The sequence below is a fragment of the Entelurus aequoreus genome, linkage group LG08, assembly GCF_033978785.1.
Source record: "Entelurus aequoreus isolate RoL-2023_Sb linkage group LG08, RoL_Eaeq_v1.1, whole genome shotgun sequence".
NCBI classification, from domain to species: Eukaryota; Metazoa; Chordata; class Actinopteri; order Syngnathiformes; family Syngnathidae; genus Entelurus; species Entelurus aequoreus.
The window spans coordinates 19,284,727-19,312,696 of NC_084738.1; the positions used below are offsets into that span (position 1 = coordinate 19,284,727).

At 39.7% G+C, this 27,970-nt stretch overlaps 2 protein-coding genes and 1 long non-coding RNA gene across 3 annotated transcripts in view; 2 read left to right on the forward strand and 1 right to left on the reverse strand.

Annotated features, from left to right (window-relative positions):
* The window catches only part of si:ch211-234p6.5 (pleckstrin homology domain-containing family A member 4), a 41,091-nt gene extending 25,329 nt beyond the window's left edge, over nt 1–15,762 (forward strand). Inside the window, exons 15-24 of the mRNA XM_062055855.1 lie at nt 24–132; nt 230–300; nt 4,085–4,189; nt 4,285–4,372; nt 4,445–4,500; nt 4,866–4,994; nt 9,100–9,345; nt 9,425–9,546; nt 12,344–12,426; nt 13,754–15,762. Coding sequence (XP_061911839.1) covers nt 24–132; nt 230–300; nt 4,085–4,189; nt 4,285–4,372; nt 4,445–4,500; nt 4,866–4,994; nt 9,100–9,345; nt 9,425–9,546; nt 12,344–12,426; nt 13,754–14,586 — 1,842 coding nt within the window. The 3' untranslated portion in view covers nt 14,587–15,762. The remainder of the gene's footprint in view (nt 1–23; nt 133–229; nt 301–4,084; nt 4,190–4,284; nt 4,373–4,444; nt 4,501–4,865; nt 4,995–9,099; nt 9,346–9,424; nt 9,547–12,343; nt 12,427–13,753) is intronic.
* Nucleotides 1–27,851, reverse strand: LOC133655578 (uncharacterized). The gene is made up of 8 exons (XR_009827016.1): nt 27,755–27,851; nt 10,841–10,919; nt 9,071–9,226; nt 4,816–4,959; nt 4,584–4,633; nt 4,057–4,181; nt 218–262; nt 1–116 (listed from the first exon to the last, which is right to left on the reverse strand). It is a non-coding gene; the product is annotated as an uncharacterized LOC133655578 (long non-coding RNA).
* The window catches only part of LOC133655575 (liprin-alpha-3-like), a 60,342-nt gene continuing 55,066 nt past the window's right edge, over nt 22,695–27,970 (forward strand). Inside the window, exon 1 of the mRNA XM_062055853.1 lies at nt 22,695–22,864. The gene's annotated coding sequence lies outside the window, so the exon portion shown is untranslated. The remainder of the gene's footprint in view (nt 22,865–27,970) is intronic.

The window sequence follows — 27,970 nt, forward strand, 5'->3', positions numbered from 1 at the left end:
CACCCTACCTTGCATACACCCAGGAGCAGTCTCAAGCCCAGAGAGAGTTATGGATGATGGAGGACATCCTCGCCGGATTAAAGGTCAACAGGGATCACTTCCGCTTCCTCCTGGGACTACAGAGACACCACAGTTAGTATCTGTCTTGTCCTCTAAGGCCTTGTCCTAGTGGCTGCATCATTTATCAGCATTATGAATAAATACAATAATAACCAACCTTCTCTTTCAGTGTTCGAGTCCTCAGGGCCTCATCCTGGATCTCCTGGTTCTCCCAAAGAGATGCCCCATGGTCTGCCGTTAGTAAGTCCATTGTGCATAAAGTACACTTCAATTGTCATAATGTGTAGTTTCTAAGCCAATATATGTTTGTTGCTCATGAAAGGACACTATGGATATAGATTGCTGTTATAGCATACAGCAAATATATATATGTATATATACAGTATATATCAGGGGTCACCAACCTTTTTGAAAGCAAGAGCTACTTCTTGGGTAGTGATTAATGCGAAGGGCTACCAGTTTGATACACACTTAAATAAATTGCCAGAAATAGCCATTTTGCTCAATTTACCTTTAACTCTATGTTATTATTAATAATTAATTATATTTACACTTAATTGAACGGTTTAAAAGAGGAGAAAACACGAAAAAAAATGACAATTAAATTTTAAAACATAGTTTATCTTCAATTTCGACTCTTTAAAATTCAAAATTCAACCGAAAAAAAGAAGAGAAAAACTAGCTAATTCGAATCTTTTTCAAAAAATAAAAAATAATTTATGGAACATCATTAGTAATTTTTCCTGATTAAGATTAATTTTAGAATTTTGATGACATGTTAGGTTAAAATCCAATCTGCACTTTGTTAGAATATATAACAAATTGGACCAAGCTATATTTCTAACAAAGACAAATCATTATTTCGTCTAGATTTTCCAGAACAAAAATTTTAAAAGAAATTCAAAAGACTTTGAAATAAGATTTAAATTTGATTGTACAGATTTTCTAGATTTGCCAGAATAATTTTTTTGAATTTTAATCATAATAAGTTTGAAGAAATATTTCACAAATATTCTTCGTCGAAAAAACAGAAGCTAAAATGAAGAATTAAATTAAAATATATTTATTATTCTTTACAATAAAAACATTTTTTTTTACTTGAACATTGATTTAAATTGTCAGGAAAGAAGAGGAAGGAATTTAAAAGGTAAAAAGGTATATGTGTTTAAAAATCCTAAAATCATTTTTAAGGTTGTATGTTTTCTCTAAAATTGTCTTTCTGAAAGTTATAAGAAGCAAAGTAAAAAAATGTATGAATTTATTTAAACAAGTGAAGACCAAGTCTTTAAAATATTTTCTTGGATTTTCAAATTCTATTTGAGTTTTGTCTCTCTTAGAATTAAAAATGTCGAGCAAAGCGAGACCAGCTTGCTAGTAAATAAATACAATTTAAAAAATAGAGGCAGCTTACTGGTAAGTGCTGCTATTTGAGCTATTTTTAGAACAGGCCAGCGGGCTACTCATCTGGTCCTTACGGGCTACCTGGTGCCCGCGGGCACCGCGTTGGTGACCCCTGGTATATATATATATATATATATATATATATATATATATATATATATATATATATATATATATATATATATATATATATATATATATATATATATATATATATATATATATATATATTCGTAAATAAAAACAGAATACAATGATTTGCAAATCCTTTTCAACTTATATTCAATTGAATATATAATGGATGGAAGGCCTGGAACCTACCGGTGGAGGTGGGCTGTAGAGGCTTTGCGGGGCGGTCGCTCTGGAGAGCCCTCGGACTGCTAGGGATCGAGGGGCTGGCTAGGAAGCGGCTGGTAGCCAACACAACTAAAAGGGCAGAGGAAGCGCTACGCTGGATTTGGATACAAAGAGAGGTGCGGTGGTAGAGCCGACCTACTGAAGGACTAGGGACATAGAGTTGGGTGGCATCCAGCAGGGGTAGAGCCAGGACACTGGATCTGCCGTCGAGCCCCTCCGAAGCGTCATGGGCTTAATTCGACGAAACGTTAATGACGGGGGGTGCCCATTTGAGAACCTACTGATGCCAACCAACTCATGTCCAGTTGAGGTATGCGGTCAAGCTTAGTCTTGGCTCAGGGAGGAGGACGTCTCTGCCATGCAGAGTCCCGCCAGTGCCTTGATGGAAGGAGAGATGAAGAGAGCGAGGCCACAGGCTCACAGATGGTGCGGGGGCGAGTACCTGTAAAGGTGAGCCAGTTGCGATACCCTTATCGTATTTTGCATATTCAAAGACAAGATATTTATTGTTCGACCCTAGAAACATAACTTTTTTTTTTTGCAAATAATCAATAAATTAGAAGTTAATGGCAGCAACACATTGCAAAAAAGTTGGCACGGTTGCATTTTTACCACTGTGTTACATGGCCTTTCCTTTTAACAACACTCAGTAAATGTTTGGAAACTGAGGAGACCAATTTTTGAAGCTTTTCAGGTGGAATTATTTCCCATTCTTGCTTGATATACAGCTTAAGTTGTTCAACAGTCCGGGGTCTCCATTGTGGTATTTTACGCTTCATAAAGCGCCACACATTTTCAATGGGAGACAGGTCTGGACTACAGGCAGACCAGTCTAGAACCCGCACTCTTTTCCTGGCATTGCCAGCATTGTCTTGCTGAAATAAGCAGGGGCGTCCATGATAACATTGCTTGGATGGCTACTTATACTGCTCCAAAACCTGTATGTACCTTTCAGCATTAATGATGCCTTCACAGATGTGTAAGTTACCCATGCCTTGGGCACTAAAGAACATAATGTCATGGCTGTCTTGAGTTTCCAATAATTTCTACAACTCTTATTTTTTTGTGATAGAGTGATTGGAGCACATACTTGTTGGTCACAAAAAACATTCATGAAGTTTGGTTCTTTTATGAATTTATTATGGGTCTACTGAAAATGTGACCAAATCTGCTGGGTCAAAAGTATACATACAGCAATGTTAATATTTGGTTACATGTCCCTTGGCAAGTTTCACTGCAATAAGGCGCTTTTGGTAGCCATCCACAAGCTTCTGGTTGAATTTTTGACCACTCCTCTTGACAAAATTGGTGCAGTTCAGCTACATTTGTTGGTTTTCTGACATGGATTTGTTTCTTCAGCATTGTCCACACGTTTAAGTCAGGACTTTGGGAAGGCCATTCTAAAACCTTAATTCTAGCCTGATTGATCCATTCCTTTACCACTTTTGACGTGTGTTTGGGGTAATTGTCCTGTTGGAACACCCAACTGCGCCCAAGACCCAACCTCCGGGCTGATGATTTTAGGTTGTCCTGAATAATTTGGAGGTAATCCTTGTTTTTCATTGTCCCATTTACTCTCTGTAAAGCACCAGTTCTATTGGCAGCAAAACAGGCCTAGAACATAATACGACCACCACCATGCTTGACGGTAGGTGTGGTGTTCCTGGGATTAAAGGCCTCACCTTTTCTCCTACAAACATATTGCTGAGTGTTGTGGCCAAACAGCTCAATTTTTGTTTCAGCTGACATCACATGGACAAAGATAAGACCTTCTGGAGGAAAGTTCTGCAGTTACATGTCAGAAAACCAACACATTTAACAGAAATGCACCAATTTTGTCAAGAGTCGTCAAAAATTCAACCAGAAGCTTGCTAGAAGCTTGTGGATGGCTACCAAAAGTGCCTTATTGCAGTGAAACTTGCCAAGGGACATGTAACCAAATATTAACATTGCTGTATGTATACTTTTGACCCAGCAGATTTGGTCACATTTTCAATAGACCCATAATAAATTCATAAAAGAACCAAACTTTATGAATGTTTTTCGTGACCAACAAGTATGTGCTCCAATCACTCTATCACAAAAAAAAACCAAGTGCTGTAAAAATGATTGGAAACTCAAGACAGCCATGACATTATGGCCTTCACAAGTGTATGTCAACTTTTGACCACGAATGTAAGGATAGTTGAAAAATAAAAGCACGGAGTTCATCCATGTTTGGTCAATAGTGTGCTTTACCAGCATCATCATGTCTTCATCCCTGTAGAACGTGGAAGAAGAACCACCCCTCCGTCCCCCTTTACCACAGGAGCTACAGCAACGCATCCAGAGCAGGAACCAGGACCCAGGCTGGACAGAGTCCCCTTATGAGGTGGATATAAAAAAAAACAATACATGCACAACACATTAAAAAAAAAAAAAAAAAAAATGTTAGATACTTTGTTTGATGCTTTCATTGTCTTTTAGGGGATCTACTTGCTCGCTGATCACATTAAAAGAAGAGGCAAAAGCCAACCTGACCTCCTTAATGCAAAATCACACAAGGATGCATCTGGTTGGTCTAGATTGAAACTATAGAATGGTTCAAAACATTACTTTAATATTGTCTACATTTTATTTTATTTAGCATCTCAGTCGAGTGCTAAATGGATCACAGCAGACCCAACAGCCCAGTCAACCAAGGTTGGATTTGTCGTGATTTCCTCTGCTTTATTGTACAATAGCACACACATCCAAATATAGAAGCAGCCCAAAGCTGATTTTACCTCTTTGCCATCGCAGCCAAATGGCAATTCTTCGGATTCTCTCATCTTCTCTGCAATTAGGGCATGTTGCATTACCAGTATTGGCCAACAGGGGGAGGCAGACTACTATGCCTCAGTGGCCTATGTATTGCCCCTCACCCCCATCTGGCACCCAACACATTTTTTTCACACATGCATGCATGCATGCACTCATGCACCACACGCATAAATAACAAGCGTGCAATATGCTCACGTGAATGTTGACACAAACAAAACCTTCTAAGTAGTCCATATCGCCCTCAGAAGATGAAGATGAGTGAGGAGGAGCAGATGGAGAGGATGAGGAGGAACCAGGAGAGGATGACTAATAGGAAGAAACCTCCTATACCATCAGCAGCTGCAAAGGGCCAAAGTTTGGAAACACAGGAGGAGGTTTGCAGGCTGATCAACACAAATCATATCATGTTTTGTATGGTACACATTCTATAGAGCAGACTGTGGTGAGGGTACCACTAGTGTTACGCTGGCTCTATCTAGTGGTACTCCAAATAATCACTTGATTAAAATAGCGTTGTTTATTTCCAATATTCAAACACAGTGTTACTGTTCAAACTGTGTGTAATGTTACAGCGGCCAGAAATATTAAATATACAAAACCCAAAACCAGTGAAGTTGGCACATTGTGTAAATCATAAATAAAAACAGAATACAATGATTTGCAAAACCTTTTTAACTTATATTCAATTGATTAGACTGCAAAGACAAGATATTTAATGTTTGAACTGAGAAACATATTTTTTTTTTGCAAATAATCATTAAGTTAGAATTTAATGGCAGAAACACATTACAAAAAAGTTGGCACAGGGGCATTTTTTACCACTGTGTTACATGGCCTTTCCTTTTAACAACACTCAGTAAACGTTTGGGAACTGAGGAAACCAATCTTTGAAGCTTCTCAGGTGGAATTATTTCCCATTCTTGCTTGATGTACAGTTTAAGTTGTTCAACAGTCCGGGGTCTCCGTTGTGGTATTTTAGGCTTCATAATGCGCCACACATTTTCAATGGTAGACAGGTCTGGACTGCAGGCAGGCCAGTCTAGTACCCGCACTCTTTTACTATCAAGCCACGCTGTTGTAACACGTGGCTTTGCATTGTCTTGCTGAAATAAGCAGGGGCGTCCATGATAACGTTGCCAAATGGCAACATATGTTGCTCCAAAACCTTTCAGCATTAATGGCGCCTTCACAGATGTGTAAGTTACCCATGCCTTGGGCATTAATACACCCCCATACCATCACAGATGCTGGCTTTTCAACTTTGCGCCGATAACAATCCGGATGGTTATTTTCCTCTTTGGTCCGGAGGACACGACATCCACAGTTTCCAAAAACAATTTAAAAATGTGGACTCGTCAGACCACAGAACACTTTTCCACTTTGCATCAGTCCATCTTAGATGAGCTCAGGCCCAGCGAAGCCGACGGCATTTCTGGGTGTTGTTGATAAACGGTTTTCGCCTTGCATAGGAGAGTTTTAACTTGCACTTACAGATGTAGCGACCAACTGTAGTTACTGACAGTGGGTTTCTTAAGTGTTCCTGAGCCCATGTGGTGATATCCTTTACACACTGATGACGCTTGTTGATGCAGTACAGCCTGAGGGATCGAAGGTCACAGGCATAAAATACCACAACGGAGACCCCCGGACTGTTGAACAACTTAAGCTGTACATCAAGCAAGAATTGGAAATAAATCCACCTGAGAAGCTTAAAAAATGTGTCTCCTCAGTTCCCAAACGTTTACTGAGTGTTGTTAAAAGGAAAGGCCATGTAACACAGTGGTGAACATGCCCTTTCCCAACTACTTTGGCACGTGTTGCAGCCATGAAATTCTAAGTTAATTATTATTTGCAAAAAAAAAATAAAGTTTATGAGTTTGAACATCAAATATCTTGTCTTTGTAGTGCATTCAATTGAATATGGGTTGAAAAGGATTTGCAAATCATTGTATTCCGTTTATATTTACATCTAACACAATTTCCCAACTCATATGGAAACGGGGTTTGTAGATGAGCTCGGGCCCAGCAAAGCCGGTTGCGTTTCTGGGTGTTGTTGATAAATGGCTTTCGCCTTGCAAAGTAGAGTTTTAACTTGCACTTACAGATGTAGCGACAAACTGTAGTTACTGACAGTGGTTTTCTGAAGTGTTCCTGAGCCTATGTGGTGATATCCTTTACACACTGATGTCACTTTTTAATGCAGTACCGCCTGAGGGATCGAAGGTCCGTAATATCATCGCTTAAGTGCAGTGATTTCTCCAGATTCTCTGAATCTTTTGATGAGATTACGGACCGTAGATGGTGAAATCCCTAAATTCCTTGCAATAGCTCGTTGAGAAATGTTGTTCTTAAACTGTTCGACAATTTGCTCACGCATTTGTTCACAAAGTGGCGACTCTGGCCCCATCCTTGTTTGTGAATGACTGAGCATTTCACGGAAGCTGCTTTTATACCCAACCATGGCTCCCACCTGTTCCCAATTGTCCTGTTCACCTGTGGGATGTTCCAAATAAGTGTTTGATGAGCATTCTTCAACTTTCTCAGTCGTTTTTGCCACTTGTGCCAGCTTTTTTTAAACATGTTGCCGGCATCAAATTCCAAATGAGCTAATATTTGCAAAAAATAACGTTTTCCAGTTCGAACATTAAAGGCCTACTGAAACCCACTACTACCGACCACGCAGTCTGATAGTTTATATATCAATGATGAAATCTTAACATTGCAACACATGCCAATACGGCCGGGTTAACTTATAAAGTGACATTTTAAATTTGCCGCTAAACTTCCGGTTCGAAACGCCTCTGAGGATGACGTATGCGCGTGACGTAGCCCGGCGAACACGGGTATGCCTTCCACATTGAAGCCAATACGAAAAAGCTCTGTTTTCATTTCATAATTCCACAGTATTCTGGACATCTGTGTTCGTGAATCTGTTTCAATCATGTTCATTGCATTATGGAGAAGGAAGCCGAGCAAGCAAAGAAGAAAGTTGTCGGTGCGAAATGGACGTATTTTTCGAACGTAGTCAGCAACAACAGTACACAGCCGGCGCTTCTTTGTTTACATTCCCGAAAGATGCAGTCAAGATAGAAGAACTCGGATAACAGAGACTCTAACCAGGAGGACTTTTGACTTGGATACACAGACGCCTGTAGAGAACTGGGACAACACAGACTCTTACCAGGATTACTTTGATTTGGATGACAAAGACGCAGACGTGCTACTGTGAGTATGCAGCTTTGGCTTTTTTTTGCGTATGTACGTAACTTTTTTAAAATATATAAGCTTTATGAACCTTGGGTTAGGTGAACGGTCTTTTGGGCTGAGTGATTGTGTGTGTTGATCAGGTGTTTGAATTGTATTTGCGTGTTCTATGGAGCTAGCAGAGGAGCTAGGAGCTAGCATAACACGTACCGTACCGTACGTGCGCGTCACGTACGTAACTTTTAAAAAATATATAAGCTTTATGAACCTTGGGTTAGGTGTACGGTCTTTTGGGCTGAGTGATTGTGTGTGTTGATCAGGTGTTTGAATTGTATTGGCGTGTTCTATGGAGCTAGGAGCTAGCAGAGGAGCTAGGAGCTAGCATAACAAACACGCAGGTGTTATTATGCAGGATTAATTTGTGGCATATTAAATATAAGCCTGGTTGTGTTGTGGCTAATAGAGTATATATATGTCTTGTGTTTATTTACTGTTGTAGTCATTCCCAGCTGAATATCAGGTCACCCCCGGCTCTCACAGCATCTTCCCTATCTGAATAGCTTCAACTCCCCACTAGTCCTTCACTTGCACTTTACTCATCCACAAATCTTTCATCCTCGCTCAAATTAATGGGGAAATTGTCGCTTTCTCGGTCCGAATCTCTCTCACTTCATGCGGCCATCATTGTAAACAATAGGGAACTCTGCGTATATGTTCAACTGACTACGTCACGCTACTTCCGGTAGGTGCAAGCCTTTTTTTTATCAGATACCAAAAGTTGCAATCTTTATCGTCGTTGTTCTATACTAAATCCTTTCAGCAAAAATATGGCAATATCGCGAAATGATCAAGTATGACACATAGAATAGATCTGCTATCCCCGTTTAAATAAAAAAAAATCATTTCAGTAGGCCTTTAAGTATCTTGTCTTTGCAGTCTATTCAATTGAATATAGGTTGAAAAGAATTTGCAAATCATTGTATTCTGTTTTTTTTTTTACGATTTACACAATGTGCCAACTTCACTGGTTTTGGGTTTTGTACTTGTTAAATAAAACCTCCGCCTTGTTTCAATTAATACTTAGGTCTACTACGCTGCTGTATTTTAATTTTGGTCATATTAGTGGTACTTGGAGAGCCAAGTGTTTCCTGAGGTGCTACTTGGTTTGAAAACCACTGATCTAGAGAATTGTGTAATAGTGTGAGGTGTTCCTAATATGATGGATAGCGGAAGCACCTTAAAGTACCTAATGAAGTGATCATTTATTTTCCTCAGGCCCCTTTTCCTTTAAGGGTGACACGAGTCGTCACCGCCGTGCTGCCGTCCTCCCTTGTGGCTCGGCGGGTTTCCGTGGAAGATCCCCCGCCCGAACTCCACACTCCACTGCCTGAGCAGGTCTCACCTGAAGTCCAGGGCCAAAAACACAAACCATCCGTCAGGCGTCTTGTGTTGGAGCCTGCTGTTTCTAAAGAGGCGTCAAGGATGCACAGTTGTGACAAAAGTACTAGCACTGAAATCAAGGTTAGGAAAAATAACATCAGATGTGCATGCACAACTATTTGACTTGCATGCTCGTTCTATCGGTAAATTGCTTGAGCAGGCGGACGAACGGACCTCTGTCCTGCTGACCTCTGACATTGAACCGGATCCCTGTATGAGCCCCGAGCAGCGCGAGGCCAAACTCAGGCGTGTGGAGCGAATACGGCAGCGAGTCATGCAAAGGTAACTTATCAACTCACACAAGTGGCTGCACCCAGTTGCATGAGTGCTGCCGGCATCAGGGAGTTGCGGTTCATTGGGAGAAACATGAATTCCGACAGCCATCCATGCAGTGCTACACAGTGCTAGACAACAATGTTGCTCACACTAAATATTCACACATAAGACACCGTTCATGCAGAGTGACATGTACACACTATAGTTGCCAGCTATTTAGACCAGTGTTTTTCAACCTTTTTTGAGCCAAGGCACATTTTTTGCGTTGAAAAAATCCGGAGGCACACCACCAGCAGAAATCATTAAAAAACGAAACTCATTTGACAGTAAAAAGTCTTTGTTGGATATGACTTCAAACCACAACCAAGCATGCATCATAATAGTTCTTGTCTCAAAGTAGGTGTACTGTCACCACCTGTCACATCACGCCGTGACTTACTTTAAGTTTTTTGCTGTTTTCCTGTGTGTCGTGCTTCACTTCTTGTCTTGCGCTCCTATTTTGGTGGCTTTTTCTCTTTTTTTTGGTATTTTCCTGTAGCAGTTTCATGTCTTCCTTTGAGCGATATTTCCCGCATTTACTTTGTTTTAGCAATCGAGGATATTTCAGTTGTTTTTATCCTTCTTTGTGGGGACATTGTTGATTGTCATGTCATGTTCGGATGTACATTGTGGACGCCGTCTTTGCTCCACACGCTGTAAGTCTTTGCTGTCGTCCAGAATTCTGTTTTTGTTTACTTTGTAGCCAGTTCAGTTTTAGTTTCGTTCTGCATAGCCTTCCCTAAGCTTCAATGCCTTTTCTTAGGGGCACTCACCTTTTGTTTATTTTTGGTTTAAGCATTAGACACCTTTTTACCTGCACACTGCCTCCCGCTGTTTCCGACATCTACAAAGCAATTAGCTACCTGCTGCCACCTACTGATATGTAAGAGTATTACATGGTTACTCTGCCGAGCTCTAGACAGCACCGACACTCAACAACACATCATTTGCAGACTACAATTAAATAATCTCCCACGGCACACCGGACTGTATCTCACGGCTAGTGTGCCGTGAGCACAGTGGTTGAAAAACACTGATTTAGACAGTAACAGCTGTGCTAGACATTTTTTTGTTCCAGTAGTATTCTGTTCCAAAAGATCCGACAAAGACCGAATGGCAACTTTTCCAATAAGAAATAATGTAAACCTAAGTAATCCGTTCCAGAGACACCCAAAAACACAAAGCACATTTTACAGAGAATAATTACGGTTTTACATACATGAAACAATGTGAAACAGGTCACATTTAACATCACTTTTACCTTTATTTAGGACTCTTGTTGGCGATGATGATGAGGAGCAGACAGGGAGAAGGGGAGGGAAGAGGCAAGCTGACGCCACCTTGTGTAACAGAATTAAATAAATGAATACATATGAATTAAAGGTGTCATTAATTACATTACAATTGTAAACAAAAATACGGTATTTAAATGCGCCATCAATTCATCAATTAAATACACAGTGAAATAATTACTTAAACGTGTCAATAATTTAAAAAAAATTAATTAAATCAATGAATGTGCTATTAAATGTGTCATTAGTTCATTCAAATACCATTTAATTTAGTGTAAAACATATATAATTATTTCCTTATTATTTACTTCATTGACATGTGTTGCAGTGCTTCATAAATACCCATTTGAGTTAATTACGGACACACAAAGTAATTCTTAAAAGATGTATTTATTATTTTATTCTGTCCCATTTGATCGGCCACAGCTGACACACAGGTTCATGAAATAAGTAAAGACATTCTTACATTATGAAATAGTTATCTAAATTCTTAAATGTTTAATTAAATCAATAATTAATGAAATATCAAATTATTAAATATTTAAATTAAAATGTATGTTTACATTAGACACATTTAATAACCTGTTTATGTATTTAATTCCAGTTATAATGGATTAAAAAAACATTGAAGTAGTTGTTTAAAATGTTCTTTATTAAGTTAATTTTGTCCCATTATATTATAACTTTGTCCCCTTCTTGGCTTATCAAGTGTGTTATGTTATTAAAATACCAAATACGAGTCAATTTAACATAAAAACATATATAACCTTTTTTTTACTCAATTATTCAATTGTCATTTGATTTAATTGACATATTTAGGTAATTATTAAAATATGTATTTATTTTATTCGATCCTGTTTGATCCTCCATAATGGACACACAATTAATTAAAAAAATATATATAATCACTAAATCATGAAATAATTAATCAAAACATAATTAAATGATTAAATTAAATAATTAAATGATTAAATCATTAAATGTACTTTTACGTTGAATAAATTACTGAGATTTAATAAAATATATGTATTTAATTCCAATCATAATTAATTAATGACATATTTAAGTAATGATCTAAATATGTATTTATTTATTTATGTCGTGTTTGACTTTCCATACCGTTGGCCCTATCTTGACTTATTTTGAAGTCATAATCAATAAAAAATTATAATAATAAAAAATTTAAAAAGCAGAGACTTGAGTCACCAACGAGTAGGATTCGTTGTTACAATAACAGACGGCATTTGAAAACTGAGCCAAAATTTTGGCAAAAAATAATCATCAAAACCAAATCATATGAAAAGGTGGGTGTACAAAAACCAAGGAACCACTGTATGGTAAATATACACTGCTATATACAAGTTAACTACTATAAAGTACAGTATGTCCAAGTTTCATTTCAATAGTATTGTCCCTTGAGTCTAAATAAAATTGTTGCTGAAATTTAAAAATGTGTTAATCTAATCCATCAGTGCAGTTAGAGAGAGTGCCACATCACCAATCAAAGGAGAGGGGCTTCTTCATGACACACCTGGAACGCAAAGAGCCACATCAGGTATTCATTTTGTTTTGTTACCGTATTGACTTACATTATTATTACCTTTACATAGGGTCTAGAGATTTATACATGCAAACCAACAACTCCTCCCCAAGTGAGTAAGAGCTTTTCTACTTGTCACTCACAACACAACAATAACCGGAAAGGACAACAAAGTTTGGGCAGGTTGGCAAACATTAGAAGAGGCTAATGTCAGGTTGATATGTCATCAAACTATTGTTTCGCCGCTACAAGTGATGATATCGTAGAAATAGTCCATTTAGATATACTGAATTTGTAATGCAGAGGTTAGTACATTGCAGTCTTCTTGCTATTTTACTGAAATTAGAATACATACAGTCATGGTCAAAAGTGTACATACACTTGTGAAGGACATAATGTCTTGACATAATGGCTGTCTTGACATTATCTGTGGTCAGATAAAACAAAAATGTAGCTGTTTGGCCACAATACCCAGCAATATGTTTGGAGGAGAAAAGGTGAGGCCTTTAATCCCAGGAACACCATTCCTACCGTCAAGCATGGTGGTGGTAGTATTATGCTTTGGGCCTGTTTTGCTGCCAATGGAACTGGTGCTTTACAGAGAGTAAATGGGACAATGAAAAAGGAGGATTACCTCCAAATTCTTCGGACAACCTAAAATCATCAGCCCGGATGTTGGCAAGTCTTGGGCGCAGTTGGGTGTTCCAACAGGACAATGACCCCAAACATACGTCAAAAGTGGTTAAGGAATGGCTAAATCAGGCTAGAATTAAAGTTTTAGAATGGCCTTCCCAAAGTCCTGACTTAAACCCCATTGAGAATATGTGAACAATGCTGAAGAAACAAATCCATGTCAGAAAACCAGCACATTTAGCTGAGCTGCATTAATTTTGTCAAGAGGAGTGGTCAAAAATTCAACCAGAAGTTTGCCAGAAGCTTGTGGATGGCTACCAAAAGCGCCTTATTGCAGTGAAACTTGCCAAGGGACATGTGACCAAATATTAACATTGCTGTATGTATACTTTTGACCCAGCAGATTTGGTCACATTTTCAGTAGACCCATAATAAATTCATAAAAGAACCAAACTTCATGAATGTCTTTTGTGACAAACTAGTATGTGCTCCAATCACTCTATCACAAACAAATAAGAGTTGTAGAAATTATTGGAAACTCAAGACAGCCATGACATTATGTTATTTACAAGTGTATTGTAAACTTTTGACCACGACTGTATATTTTTTTAAATTATGAAAAGGATGCGTCATCCTATATTTGTGTCCATACAGTAGTTATTGTCATTGTTAGTGCATTCACTGTCAGTGCAAACTTTCTGTGTTTTAGATCATGAAACTAACTGCCATTCAAAGACCTTCAGAAGTTCCCTGAGCTATGTGTCTGCAGAACTGACATCTGAAGATAAAGATAAACAACATCCATTAAAGCCGGGGCGCAAAACACAGCACAAAAGTTACACGCACACCAAAACCAAACGGCCACCATCGCCACATCACATCTCGTCTATGACCGTCTACCAGAAAGATGGAAGCAAAAGCTTTGTGGGCTACCAGGAAGGTGAGCAGCAGGAGAAGAATGATGATGAAGAAGGGAGTATTTTATCATCTGATCTAAGATCCAAGTGGTTCCTCTCCACCAACCACCACCATGAATTCCTACCTTTGCACATCCAAGACATCTGTTATGAGGGGATCCCAGGCAAAGAGGACCAACCTGTTTGTCTTGATGATGGCAACGTGATGTCCTCCACGGTCAGTCAGAGCTTAGAGAAAATGAAAGAAAACCACTCGCTCTTCTATAAGATCGCTTGCGACATCAGCATCTCAGACACGGACATCACCAGGAACGAATCCTGCATATCCCCTCACCTGGAAGACCAAGAGGAGCTGGTCATCACGGAATGTGAAGTTGGAAGAAGGTCTGACCAGGAGAGCAAGGACTTCGGCCAAGGGTTGCCAGATGTAAACCATCACTCAAACGGCCACAACATAAATGATGCGCTCAAGCTGAGCATTAAAGAAAGCAGACCTCCTGATCAGGTCTTGGAATGTGACCATGAGGAGAACGGTGGGATCAAAGCGCCACGCAAGAACAAGGGTGTCAGTCGGAGAGCCTCCTTCCAAAATGCAAAGGTCACCGTTTTAAGGACCAGTTTGTAGAGAACAGCTTTGGATCAGAAGACTCGGAATGCTCAATCAATGTTATTTATACAGCCCTAAATCACAAGTGTCTCAAAGAGCTGCACAAGCCGCAACGAAATCCTCGGTACAGACCCCACATAAGGGCAAGGAAAAACTCACCCCAGTGGGACGTCGATGTAAATGACGATGAGAAACCTTGGATAGGACCGCATATGTGGGTAACCCCCCCCCCCCCCCCCCCCCCTCTAGGGGAGACCGCAATGGATGTCGAGTGGGTCTGACATAATATTGTGAAAGTCCAGTCCATAGTGGATCCAACATATCAGCGAAAGTCCAGCCCATAGTGGATCCAACATAATAGTGAGAGTCCAGTCCATAGTGGGGCCAGCATACTAAAGTATTGTATCAATTCAGCCTTCAATCCACATGGCAATGACGTTATGACTGCACTGCAACCATATTTTTTGGGAACAGGTTCCTTTTTGCTAACCGTGATGTGACTAAAAACGAGACAACCCTGTGCGCAACAACTCGCATAACCAATTCTACTACGACTTCGAAGAGACTCTGATTTCTTGTGTGCGTTCGCCATCATCTTTCCGTGTTGATGTGTAGCGCAGGACGACGGACTTTATTTGATTTTATTTTCCTTCTTCTATAGTACGCGTCCGGTGCCACTGTGTGTTTACAACACCACACGTAGGTGTGGCATATGTATTACATTGTTTTCTCCCGTCTGGACGGGAGCATTACGTGAGTATCGGGCACATATATAAACTAGTGCTGTCAAATGATTGATTCATCAGATTATTCACACTTTTGAATTTGTACTAATCACATGTTATTACTCGATTGCATTTTTAAAGATTTGTCTTAAAGGACCTAAGTATTTGGGCACAAATGCAATTTGATTGTCAAAATGTTAAACAGGAAAACATTTAAAATGTGTTACTTGAATGCATGTCACTTATTTTCATAAAATGTAACAGTTTTATCTAAGAAGGGTACATTTTGACGTGATTTTTGCCAGCGACCAGTCGCAGTGCACTGATCACTGACCGTATAACAACCCTTTCAGGCAGGGGTGTCCAAAGTGCGGCCCGGGTAAACAGGTAATTCTTTAACGGCCCCACGGCACATTCTAAAAATACGATTAAAAAAAATCAAAACATAAAAAGTGGTATAAAAGAGCAAACAGGTGAAATATAACAAGAAAATGTTACAATGTTTACTCTAATAACACAAAGCTGCCATGCAGGCTGTTTCTTTCTTTAAAAAAAAATTATGAATCAAAATCAATGTTATTATGAATTATTGACTTATTCAAGGCTCCATTTACATCACATTGAATATTCCACTTTGAGATAGTTTTTTGGGAAAATGTTGCATATTTTGTGTTTGCCATTTAAAAAACAGGTATTTTTTGTTTAAAGAAGGGCCTAAAACAAACAAACAAAAACATAAACAACAATAACAATTATAATTGACAGATAAATCTGAACTTGATCTTGAGACAATTGTGTTAAAAGTTAAAAAAAAAAAAAAAGAAGGATTTTTTTTTTTAAACTTTACTGAGCAGGACCTTTTTGGATCCCCAATCATTTTAGTGGGACTTTTTTTTTGAGTGTCATTGCTCAAAAAATACTAATTAATTGTTATGAATTATTGACCCTTTTAAGGCTCCAATTATTATATAATCCAACATATTCCACTTAATATTTTTATTGGGTGAAAATATTGCATATTTTGTGTTTTTTCCATAAGAAAACAGGATTTCTTCAGTCTTTAACAACTTTATATTGACAGATAGACCTAATGTTGATCTAGAGATTTAAACCTTGAATAATAATACTGAATAATGACAAATTTGTTATATTTTTTTGACCAAAACCCTTTGATCAAGCTTAAGTGGAGGCCTCAATGTATATTTTTTCAAACATGTATTGGTTTTTAAAATAAAAAATATCAAAATGGCTCCCACTTGCTTTGATTTTTCAGTGTGCGGCCCTCAGTGGAAAAAGTTTGGACACCCCTGCTTTCAGGTAACCATCTGCGGTTAAAGGTAAAGGAGCATGTATAGTCAAAACAAGTTGTGTGATTAATCTGTGTATACACATGATTAATGCAATTAATTATTGGTGCTTATTCACATAGATAACTTATTTTTGACAGCCATAGAAAAAACTAAAACATTTTCGACCCGCCCAAAAGAATAATAGACAAGCCTTCCCGTTTAGACAGGGCCTTAAACTGACGAGGGTGTGTTGGATCATGGGAAAATAAGATATCAGGAGTATAGAGACTGAAGGAGTCCATCAAAGGTAGAATTTCATACACTACTTATTTACTGTAAATGTCCATTTTTCAAACACGTGCACAAGCACCTGACATTTTGCCCTGCACGATAAAACTATTTGTTTTCATTGATTAATTACTCACTGTCAACAATTTTCCTCAATATGTTTTGATATCAGACAGAGCATATATTTGAGTTCCGGTGAGAATTTCTCTCCAAACTGCTTGATGATGCTCATTAGCCACCCAAAACCTCCCCATGTGTGCTGATTGCCAGCAAAAAAAAAAATGTTGTATACAGTACATCTCCTCTGACACGTAGCACCACACGGAAAGGTAATATTTGCGCAGTCCTCTGACGTTGTTTGGTGCAAAATTAACCACAACATTAGCACTGCGGAAAACATTATGTCGCTAGTGGTTCCTAAACATAAACAAAAGACAAAAACAACTCAAAGTCTTGTTTACTGATGTTTGAGGAAGGGAGAGAGGGCAACATTTCCTTTTCAATGTATACAGTGAGATATTTTCCGGGGAAGATCCCAAAAAAATAAGGGGTTTTCATTGTTATTATTGCCATAAATTGCTGTTAAAGCAGTAAAAAAATTAAATAAAAAAAAGTTTTACTGTTCTACAAAGTGTGGAAAGTTCACTAGTTGTGTTTCATTTAAAAATGTCATTGTTAAAATTAAAGTCTCATGAGATAAAAGGTGAGACTTAAAGGGGTCATATTATGACTTTTCTTTTCACATTCAAAACAATTTCTTGTGGTCTAAATCAGTGGTCTCCAACCACCGGTCCGGGGCCGGTACCAGTCCGTGACGCATTTGCTACCGGGCCGCACAGAAACAATAATTAATTTATGAACTAACATATTTTCTCCAACTTAACTTTCGCCTGTCCCATTAAACACTAATAAGCTTGTTAATAGATGTATATTACTCCTTTGTTATAGTACATGGGACAATGCACATTAATGGACATATAAAATGTTAATGTGCCAGATTGTAGCCAAAGGATAATTTTTTTGCTATTTTTATCTGCCACACGTACAGTAGAAAGTCGGTCCGTGAAAATAATGCATACATTAAACCGGTCCCTGGTGGAAAAAAGGTTGGGGAACCTCGGTCTACATAACATGTAATGGTGGTTCTTTGGTCAAAATTTTGCATAGATTATGTTTTACAGACGGTCCTTAAACCGCTTTCTGACCGTCTCTTCAAGATGCGCCGTTTTGTGGGCGCTCTTACTTACATGCCTGAACTCCGACAGCGTCTTCTCCCCATCAGCCATGTTGTCGTTTTTAGCATTTCCATATTGAGTCTACTGACAGATAGAAGTTAAAAAAAAAACTATACGCTACTTTGTATTACAAATGGCAACAGCGGAGGATGCACGTGCATGAACGAGACAGTCTGCCCCAAAACGAGAAGATCGCGAAAAAAGAGGAGCTTGTTGACTACAATGTTGTTGAATCTCAAGTCTCTACCATTTATGGAGATATCCGCTCACGTCTACAATTGGAAAAATGTCACGAATTAGGCAAATTCCAAACGGCTTGTTTGGAGGAAGTATGAAGGAAGGCAAGATTCCATCCATCCATCCATTTTCTACCGCTTGTCCCGTTCGGGGTCACGGGGGTGCTTGAGCCTATCTCAGCTGCATTCGGGCGGAAGGCGGTGTACACCCTGGACAAGTCGCCACCTCATCGCAGGGCCAACACAGATAGACAGACAACATTCACACACTAGGGCCAATTTAGTGTTCCCAATCAACCTATCCCCAGGTGCATGTTTTTGGAGGTGGGAGGAAGCCGGAGTACCCGGAGGGAACCCACGCAGTCACGGGGAGAACATGCAAACTCCACACAGAAAGATCCCGAGCGCAGGATCGAACCCAGAACCTCCGTATTGTGAGGCAGACGCACTAACCCCTCCTCCACCGTGCAGCCCCATAACAATATTACTATTTGTAATTCCCTTTTTTCTGCCTTGAGCACCTGCTCTCCAAAATTTGTAAAAGTGTAAAGATAGTTTCAGAAACAGTACTTTGCAAACATCCATTGTAACAAAAAGGGTAAGAAAATAGTTGCTTAAAAAGTGAGGACACCCCCATGTGTGTGTTCAACATATTAGCATACCGCTTATCCTCATTGGGGTCCCAATAATGCCTCATAGATAAAAGTGGCTAAGTCCCTGCTGTGGCGGCAATGTTAGTCAACGAATCTTAATGACATCTTCCTCTCAGTCAGTCAGCTAATTATGTGCACTAAATTTAATAATAATTTGGCTAAAACACCCTAATGTTACAGGGGGTGTTTTGTAGACTTGTGTGAGAAATTTCAAGACAATCCGACTCATGGGGTTTAAATAACAGCGCCCCCGTGTAGTGTATATGTCAGAAAAATAATAGCACAGGCAACACAGTATAGGGGACTTTTGCATGCAGCAGTTCAGGAGTAGAATATTTAGCAAACACGAACAAAATACATAGCCATGTAAAAAAATATTGTTTGTGTTTGTCCGTCAGTTCATTAGTTAGCAGGCTACTTCCTGGTTCTGTTCCTGATTTTGGAATAGTTGGTCTAATTCAGGAGTGTCAAAGTCATTTTAGCTCAGGGGTCGCATGGAGGAAAATCTATTACCAAAAGGGGGCTGGAATGGTAAAATCATGGCATGATAAGTTAAAAATAAAGACAACTCCAGGTTGTTTTCTTTGTTTTACTTTGGCCAAAAGTAGAACAAGCACATCACAAATAAATCACTGGACAAAACTCTTAAAGTTTGTTGAAAATTCTGAAAAAATTGGTGCGGTTTCAAAAACACACTGAGCTTAGTCTTCGTCTCAGTGTATCTACAAGGCCAGGGTTAATGTTTAAGTCACAGTCTTTCTGGAATTGAACAAAAAACACATGTGAACTCTTGCAGGTATCAAATACCTCTTTTTGTCATGTTCACGTATCAATACAGAGCTAACTCAACAAACCGTAAGGGACGGAGGTAAAAAACTATTCAAAAGGGTTAAGTTCACTTTTCTCGTGTTTGACAGAGACATTTTGGGGCAACGAGGGTGCCAAATGACGATGTGTTCGAAGCAGAAGACATAAAACGGCAGGTTTTAAGTTTCATGTGTGTCAGGTTCAAACACTGATGACATCTATTAAACAGATGAGAATCAAGGAATCATGCAGAGACAGAGTTAAATTTTGCTCAATTGAGAAAAGACGTTTTTTGGGCTGTACTCTACAGTTACAGATCCAAATTATGATCTAAAGTCTAGCCCACGTGCTTCCTCTATTTATTTGGGAGGTCCCTGAATACATCACTGAAGCTGTCGCTGAGGGAAGGGGGTAATCGCGACAGCTCCAGTTAGACACAATATATGATTATACAAAAATGCAAATGTGCTGACAGTCGTGATATCGCCCTGTCTCTGCTTTGTCTGCGTTACGGCGGTGTTCGGCCTTGGCAGTCAGCAGGCCGTTCCTGGACACAGACACGAGACGACTTTCAATCTTTGGATTTGCAAGTCGTCTCTTTGCACAGATAGAGAAGTACTACTTCAACACAATTGATAATAACTATAACAACGGCCCTTAAGCATAAGAGTTGTGTGATAATTTATACATAATTATTCTAACAATGTGGGTCGAGGAGGAGGAGCCACAGTCACCCTTTACTGTGTACCTCTTGCTTGGCCCCGGTGTAAACCGTCTGTTTGCCTAACACAGGGGTGTCAAACTCATTTTAGATCGGGGGCCACATGGAGAAAAATCTACTCCCAAGTGGGCCAGACTGGTAAAATCACGGCACGATAACTTAAAAATAAAGACAACTTCAGATTGTTTTCTTTGTTTAAAAATAGAACAAGCACATTCTGAAAATTTACAAATCATAATGTTGTTGGGGTTTTTTTACACTTACATGTTGCGGTTAATAGTATTCTATCTTTATTTGTCGTTATTTATACTTTCTGAATAAATTATGTGATATTGTTCATCAGTCAACTCATTGGTGTTAATTTTCAATCTAAAAATATCAAAATCAAATTACAGGCTGTTATTTATGTAGTTTGCTCATTTTCCTTGACTGGTGCACTGTTTTTTTGTTGTTTTTTTTACATATGTAGCATAATCTACAAAGATAGTGGACCCCGACTTAAACAAGTTGAAAAACTTATTCGGGTGTTACCATTTAGTGGTCAATTGTACGGAATATGTACTTCACTGTGCAACCTACTAATAAAAGTCTCAATCAATCAAAACAAAGAATTGCTATTGCGACATCTAGTGGACACATTTAGAACAGAACATTTCGGCTCATTTTTATACATGAGCAAACTCATCCCGCGGGCCGGATAAAACCTGTTCACGGGCCTAATCCGGCCCGCGGGCCGTACGTTTGACACCCCTGGCCTAACAGAACTGCTATTGTGACATCTAGTAGACACATTTAGAACAGCAGTTTCTTTCGTTAAAAAAAAAAAAAAAACAGCTCATTTTAATACTTGGCAAATTCATCACGTGGGCCGGATAAAACCTGATCAGGCCCGCGGGCCGTAGGTTTGACACCCCTGGTCTAATTGATAATGAGTCATGTTGAAAATAAATGTTTATATTCTATAAAAGCTGCATCTTTATCCAAATTCTCACCAAAATTCAAATATTTCTCCTGGCTGTTGTGCTACATAGTGTGCTGATTAATTTTTAATTTTTTTAAATTTTTTTTTGAGGATCCAACTTTATGTCCAAGTGTTTAATTGTTTCAAAACCACTTTAAAATAACGCTTTTGCGCAGTATACTGAAATATTTGAAATCGGTTTCAAATCTGAAATCTATACTGCAAGCATATGCAAATCGTGCGGATGGTAACATTTTTCAAAAACGAACGACTCGCTTGTCTAATTTTGCCTAGCAACAAAGGTGGTGTGTAACAAACAATGTGTTTTTGTCTCTTAAACCTCCCCATTAATAAAGACGCCGTGTCTCCTCCATCGAAACACCCTCCAGCCTCTGATTAATTCAATCCAATGTTAATTTACTCATCTGTTTTCATGTTGTTGCCCTCAAAACGGGCATCCCCCAGGTGCTGCTGCCGATGCACAATTTAGACGAAGCCCCACTATGAAAAAAAAAAAAAAAAAAAAAAATGCCTTTGTCACTTTAAATCCTTGCCGTGTCTTAGTCGATGACATCATTGTCTGAGAGCACATTACATCACCCCTTCCCAGGCTTGCTCTCTTAAAGACAGCACCACCTTATGTTTACCCAGCATCACACACACACACACACACACACACACACACACACACACACACACACACACACACACACACACACACACACACACACACACACACACACACACACACACACACACACACACACACACACACACACACACACGCACACACAATAATGACAACATCAGGGTGAGGTTATTATTAGAATGGGGGAAATCTGGGGAAGTTCTTGCATGATTAAATATAATAACTGTTCATTCCAGTAAACGTTAAATGTCAGTTTCTGCACACTGCAATGCAATATGGTGTGTTTGCAAATAAAACGTCTGTCACTCACTTTGAGCCCTTTTTTTTTTTTCCTTCTCTCCTCCTCCCTGCGCCGCATCAGCGTGTGCGTGAATGGCACGGAGTTGCGGAGAATGTTTCTTTAAGACCCATTACCTTCCAATTCCACAGAGAGGGAGGGGGGGGGGGGGTCTGTGCTAAGGTGGCGTAACGTCTCTCTCCCTATCTCTCTTTCTCTACCCCCCCCCCCCCCACTCCCACTCCTCTTCCTTGTCGTCGTTTACATGTGGAAAAAAAAGGGGGGGGGGGGGATAACACGCACACGCACACACACGCACGCGCGCGCACACGCGTTCGAAAGAGTGGGCTTTTCTCGGATCCGGATGAGGGGCGCCGACCCACGCACAAATGGATCTGGGGGAGTATTTAACGCCAAATATGGAGACTAAAGGCTGACAAAGCGACGGCTGCATGGTAAGAAATGCAACTTTGACAATGATGGATGCTGGCAGTGTAGACATGACAGGTGTGTTGTGTGCGGCGTGCGGTGAACATGCAATGTGCGGCTTTCTTCTTTTTTTTTTTTTTTTTAGTGGCCATGACGTTATCGTCTCTGCAGGATGCACGCCGTGTATGCACACACGCCATCTCTTCGCAGCACACACGTCGGATATAAAAAAAAAAATGATATATAAAAATGTTCCACTAGAAGAATGTTGCTAGCAATTGGTGACCATCGTCGACCAGCTGTCATCTCGTCATTTTCCACCATTATTGCGTGGATGGCCGTGGAGGATTCCTTGTGGAGATTCAAAAAGGAAGGGGGGGCGGAGGGGTATTTTTCTATCTTTTTTTTTTTTTTTGAAGGCGTTGGGTTCGTTTCCGGGTGTTTTCATCCCTGCAAAGCAGCTGCCGACAATCACTTATCGATTCCAATGATGCGTTTCTTCACCCACGGGTGGAGGGGGGTGGAGTGGGGGGGGTTTGAAACCCCCCCTTGTCTCCCACTCTCTATCGCTTTTACACACAACATTTGCACATTATTTAATTAACATTCATATTATAAGGAAACCAGAGTATCCATCATGTATTTAACTGTATTGCACCTGCATGACACTGGGTGGTACCCAGTATAAAATGTTCTGCTTTGGTACCCGAAAGCCCGACTTTTCCAATTTAGGACACTTCCCGGCCAAAATAGTGTCCTATTTTGCCACTACACACTACAAAATACTGCGTTATTTTGATAACCCAATTTATGAGTTGCTAGTGTATGAATAGCAATCAATGTTTGGGGTTATGAGGGTATTATTTAGGCAGCACAGGGGTTAGTGCATGTGCCTCACAATACGAAGGTCCGGAGTTCAATCCCGGGCTCAGGATCTTTCTGTGTGGAGTTTGCATGTTCTCAACGTGACTGTGTGGGTTCCCTCCGGGTTCCTCCCACCTCCAAAGACATGCACCTGGGGATAGGTTGATTGGCAACACTAAATTGGCCCTAGTGTGTGAATGTGAGTGTGAATGTTGTCTATCTGTGTTGGCCCTGTGATGAGGTGGCGACTTGTCCAGGGTGTACCCCGCCTTCCGCCCGAATGCTGCTGAGATAGGCTCCAGCGCCCCCCGCGACCCCGAAAGGGACAAGCGGTAGAAAAATGGATGGATGGGTATTATTATAACTACATTTCTGGGTTTTCAAAATGATTAACCATTTTGGGTTTTTTTTTCAACAAGTAACGCATTTTGGGGTAAAAGGCTTTTTTTTTAATCAAAAAGTTACTTTTTTCTTGAAGGGAATTTTGTTATGGATTCATATCATTAACATTATTTACAATCACCTAACATTGAGTTAGCATAACTCAACTTTTGGGTTAAATAATTCAACCCAATGGTTGGGAATAACCCAACATTAAGTTATCATAACTCAATTTTGTGGTTAAATAATTAAACGCAAAAGTTGGGTTGAAAACATTAACCCAAAATGTTGAGTTAAAATAACTCAAATAAGGGGTTCGTCCTTTTCTGAACCAGCAGTTGGGTTAAAATTGGGTTATTTTTTTAACCCAACATTTTTTAGTGTGTATTTAACTGTATTGCACCTGCATGACACTGGGTGGTACCCCATATAAAATGTTCTGTTTTAGTACCCGAAAGCCAGACTTTTCCAATTTAGGACACTTCCCAGCCAAAAGAGGCAGTTTCCAGAACTAAAAACGGTGTCCTATTTTGCCACTACACACTAAAAAATACTGGGTTATTTTGATAACCCAATTTATGAGTTGCTAGTGTATGAATAGCAATCAATTTTTGGGGTTATGAGGGTATTATTTAGGCAATACGGCGGAACAGGGGTTAGTGCATGTGCCTCACAATACGAAGGTCCGGAGTTTAATCCCGGGCTCGGGATCTTTCTGTGTGGAGTTTGCATGTTCTCAACGTGACTGTGTGGGTTCCCTCCGGGTTCCTCCCACCTCCAAAGACATGCACCTGGGGATAGGTTGATTGGCAACACTAAATTGGCCCTGTTGTGTGAATGTTGTCTATCTGTGTTGGCCCTGTGATGAGGTGGCGACTTGTCCAGGGTGTACCCCGCCTTCCGCCCGAATGCTGCTGAGATAGGCTCCAGCGCCCCCCGCGACCCCGAAAGGGACAAGCGGTAGAAAAATGGATGGATGGGTATTATTATAACTACATTTCTGGGTTTTCAAAATGATTAACCATTTTGGGTTTTTTTTTTCAACAAGTAACGCATTTTGGGGTAAAAGGCTTTTTTTTAAATCAAAAAGTTACTTTTTTCTTGAAGGGAATTTTGTTATGGATTCATCTCATTAACATTATTAATCACCTAACATTGAGTTAGCATAACTCAACTTTTAGGTTAAATAATTCAAACCAATGGTTGGGAATAACACAACATTAAGTTATCATAACTCAACTTTGTGGTTAAATAATTAAACGCAAAAGTTGGGTTGAAAAAATCCCAAAATGTTGAGTTAAAATAACTCAAATAAGGGGTTTGTCCTTTTCTGAACCAGCAGTTGGGTTAAAATTGGGTTATTTTTTTAACCCAACATTTTTTAGTGTGTGTATTTAACTGTATTGCACCTGCATGACACTGGGTGGTACCCCATATAAAATGTTCTGCTTTGGTACCCGAAAGCCAGACTTTTCCAATTTAGGACACTTCCAAGCCAAAAGAGGCAGTTTCCAGAACTAAAAACGGTGTCCTATTTTGCCACTACACACTAAAAAAATACTGGGTTATTTTGATAACCCAATTTATGAGTTGCTAGTGTATGAATAGCAATCAATTTTTGGGGTTATGAAGGTATTATTTAGGCAGCACAGGGGTTAGTGCATGTGCCTCACAATACGAAGGTCCGGAGTTCAATCCCGGGCTCGGGATCTTTCTGTGTGGAGTTTGCATGTTCTCAACGTGACTGTGTGGGTTCCCTCCGGGTTCCTCCCACCTCCAAAGACATGCACCTGGGGATAGGTTGATTGGCAACACTAAATTGGCCCTAGTGTGTGAATGTGAGTGTGAATGTTGTCTATCTGTGTTGGCCCTGTGATGAGATGGCGACTTGTCCAGGGTGTACCCCGCCTTCCGCCCGAATGCAGCTGAGATAGGCACCAGCGCCCCCCGCGACCCCGAAAGGGACAAGCGGTAGAAAAATGGATGGATGAATGGGTATTATTTTAACAAAATTTCTGGGTTTTCAAAATTATTAACCATTTTGGGGTTGTTTTTCAACGAGTAATGCATTTTGGGGTTTTTTTAAATCAAAAAGTTACTTTTTTCTTGAAGGGAATTTTGTTATGGATTCATATCATTAACATTATTTACAATCACCTAACATTGAGTTAGCATAACTCAACTTTTGGGTTAAATAATTCAACCCAATGGTTGGGAATAACCCAACATTAAGTTATCATAACTCAACTTTGTGGTTAAATAATTAAACGCAAAAGTTGGGTTGAAAACATTAACCCAAAATGTTGAGTTAAAATAACTCAAATAAGGGGTTTGTCCTTTTCTGAACCAGCAGTTGGGTTGAAATTGGGTTATTTTTTTAACCCAACATTTTTTAGTGTGTGTATTTAACTGTATTGCACCTGCATGACACTGGGTGGTACCCCATATAAAATGTTCTGCTTTGGTACCCGAAAGCCAGACTTTTCCAATTTAGGACACTTCCAAGCCAAAAGAGGCAGTTTCCAGAACTAAAAACGGTGTCCTATTTTGCCACTACACACTAAAAAATACTGGGTTATTTTGATAACCCAATTTATGAGTTGCTAGTGTATGAATAGCAATCAATTTTTGGGGTTATGAAGGTATTATTTAGGCAGCACAGGGGTTAGTGCATGTGCCTCACAATACGAAGGTCCGGAGTTCAATCCCGGGCTCGGGATCTTTCTGTGTGGAGTTTGCATGTTCTCAACGTGACTGTGTGGGTTCCCTCCGGGTTCCTCCCACCTCCGAAGACATGCACCTGGGGATAGGTTGATTGGCAACACTAAATTGGCCCTAGTGTGTGAATGTGAGTGTGAATGTTGTCTATCTGTGTTGGCCCTGTGATGAGGTGGCGACTTGTCCAGGGTGTACCCCGCCTTCCGCCCGAATGCTGCTGAGATAGGCTCCAGCGCCCCCCGCGACCCCGAAAGGGACAAGCGGTAGAAAAATGGATGGATGGGTATTATTTTAACTACTTTTCTGGGTTTTCAAAATGATTAACCATTTTGTTTTGTTTTTTTCAACAAGTAACGCATTTTGGGGTAAAAGGCTTTTTTTTTAAATCAAAAAGTTACTTTTTTCTTGAAGGGAATTTTGTTATGGATTCATCTCATTAACATTATTTACAATCACCTAACATTGAGTTAGCATAACTCAACTTTTGGGTTAAATAATTCAACCCAATGGTTGGGAATAACACAACATTAAGTTATCATAACTCAACTTTGTGGTTAAATAATTAAACGCAAAAGTTGGGTTGAAAAAATCCCAAAATGTTGAGTTAAAATAACTCAAATAAGGGGTTTGCTATTTTCTGAACCAGCAGTTGGGTTAAAATTGGGTTATTTTTTTAACCCAACATTTTTTAGTGTGTGTATTTAACTGTATTGCACCTGCATGACACTGGGTGGTACCCCATATAAAATGTTCTGCTTTGGTACCAGAAAGCCAGACTTTTCCAATTTAGGACACTTCCCAGCCAAAAGAGGCAGTTTCCAGAACTAAAAACGGTGTCCTATTTTGCCACTACACACTAAAAAATACTGGGTTATTTTGATAACCCAATTTATGAGTTGCTAGTGTTAGGTTAAATTTTGGCAGCACAGTGGCACAGGGGTGAGTGCATGTACCTCACAATACGAAGGTCCTGAGTTCAATCCCAGGCTCGGGATCTTTCTGTATGGAGTTTGCATGTTCTCCCCGTGACTGCGTGGGTTCCCTCCGGGTACTCCGGCTTCCTCCCACCTCCAAAAACATGCACCTGGGGATATATTGATTGATTAGTGTGTGAATATTGTCTATCTGTGTTGGCCATGCGACTTGTCCAGGGTGTACCCCGCCTTCCG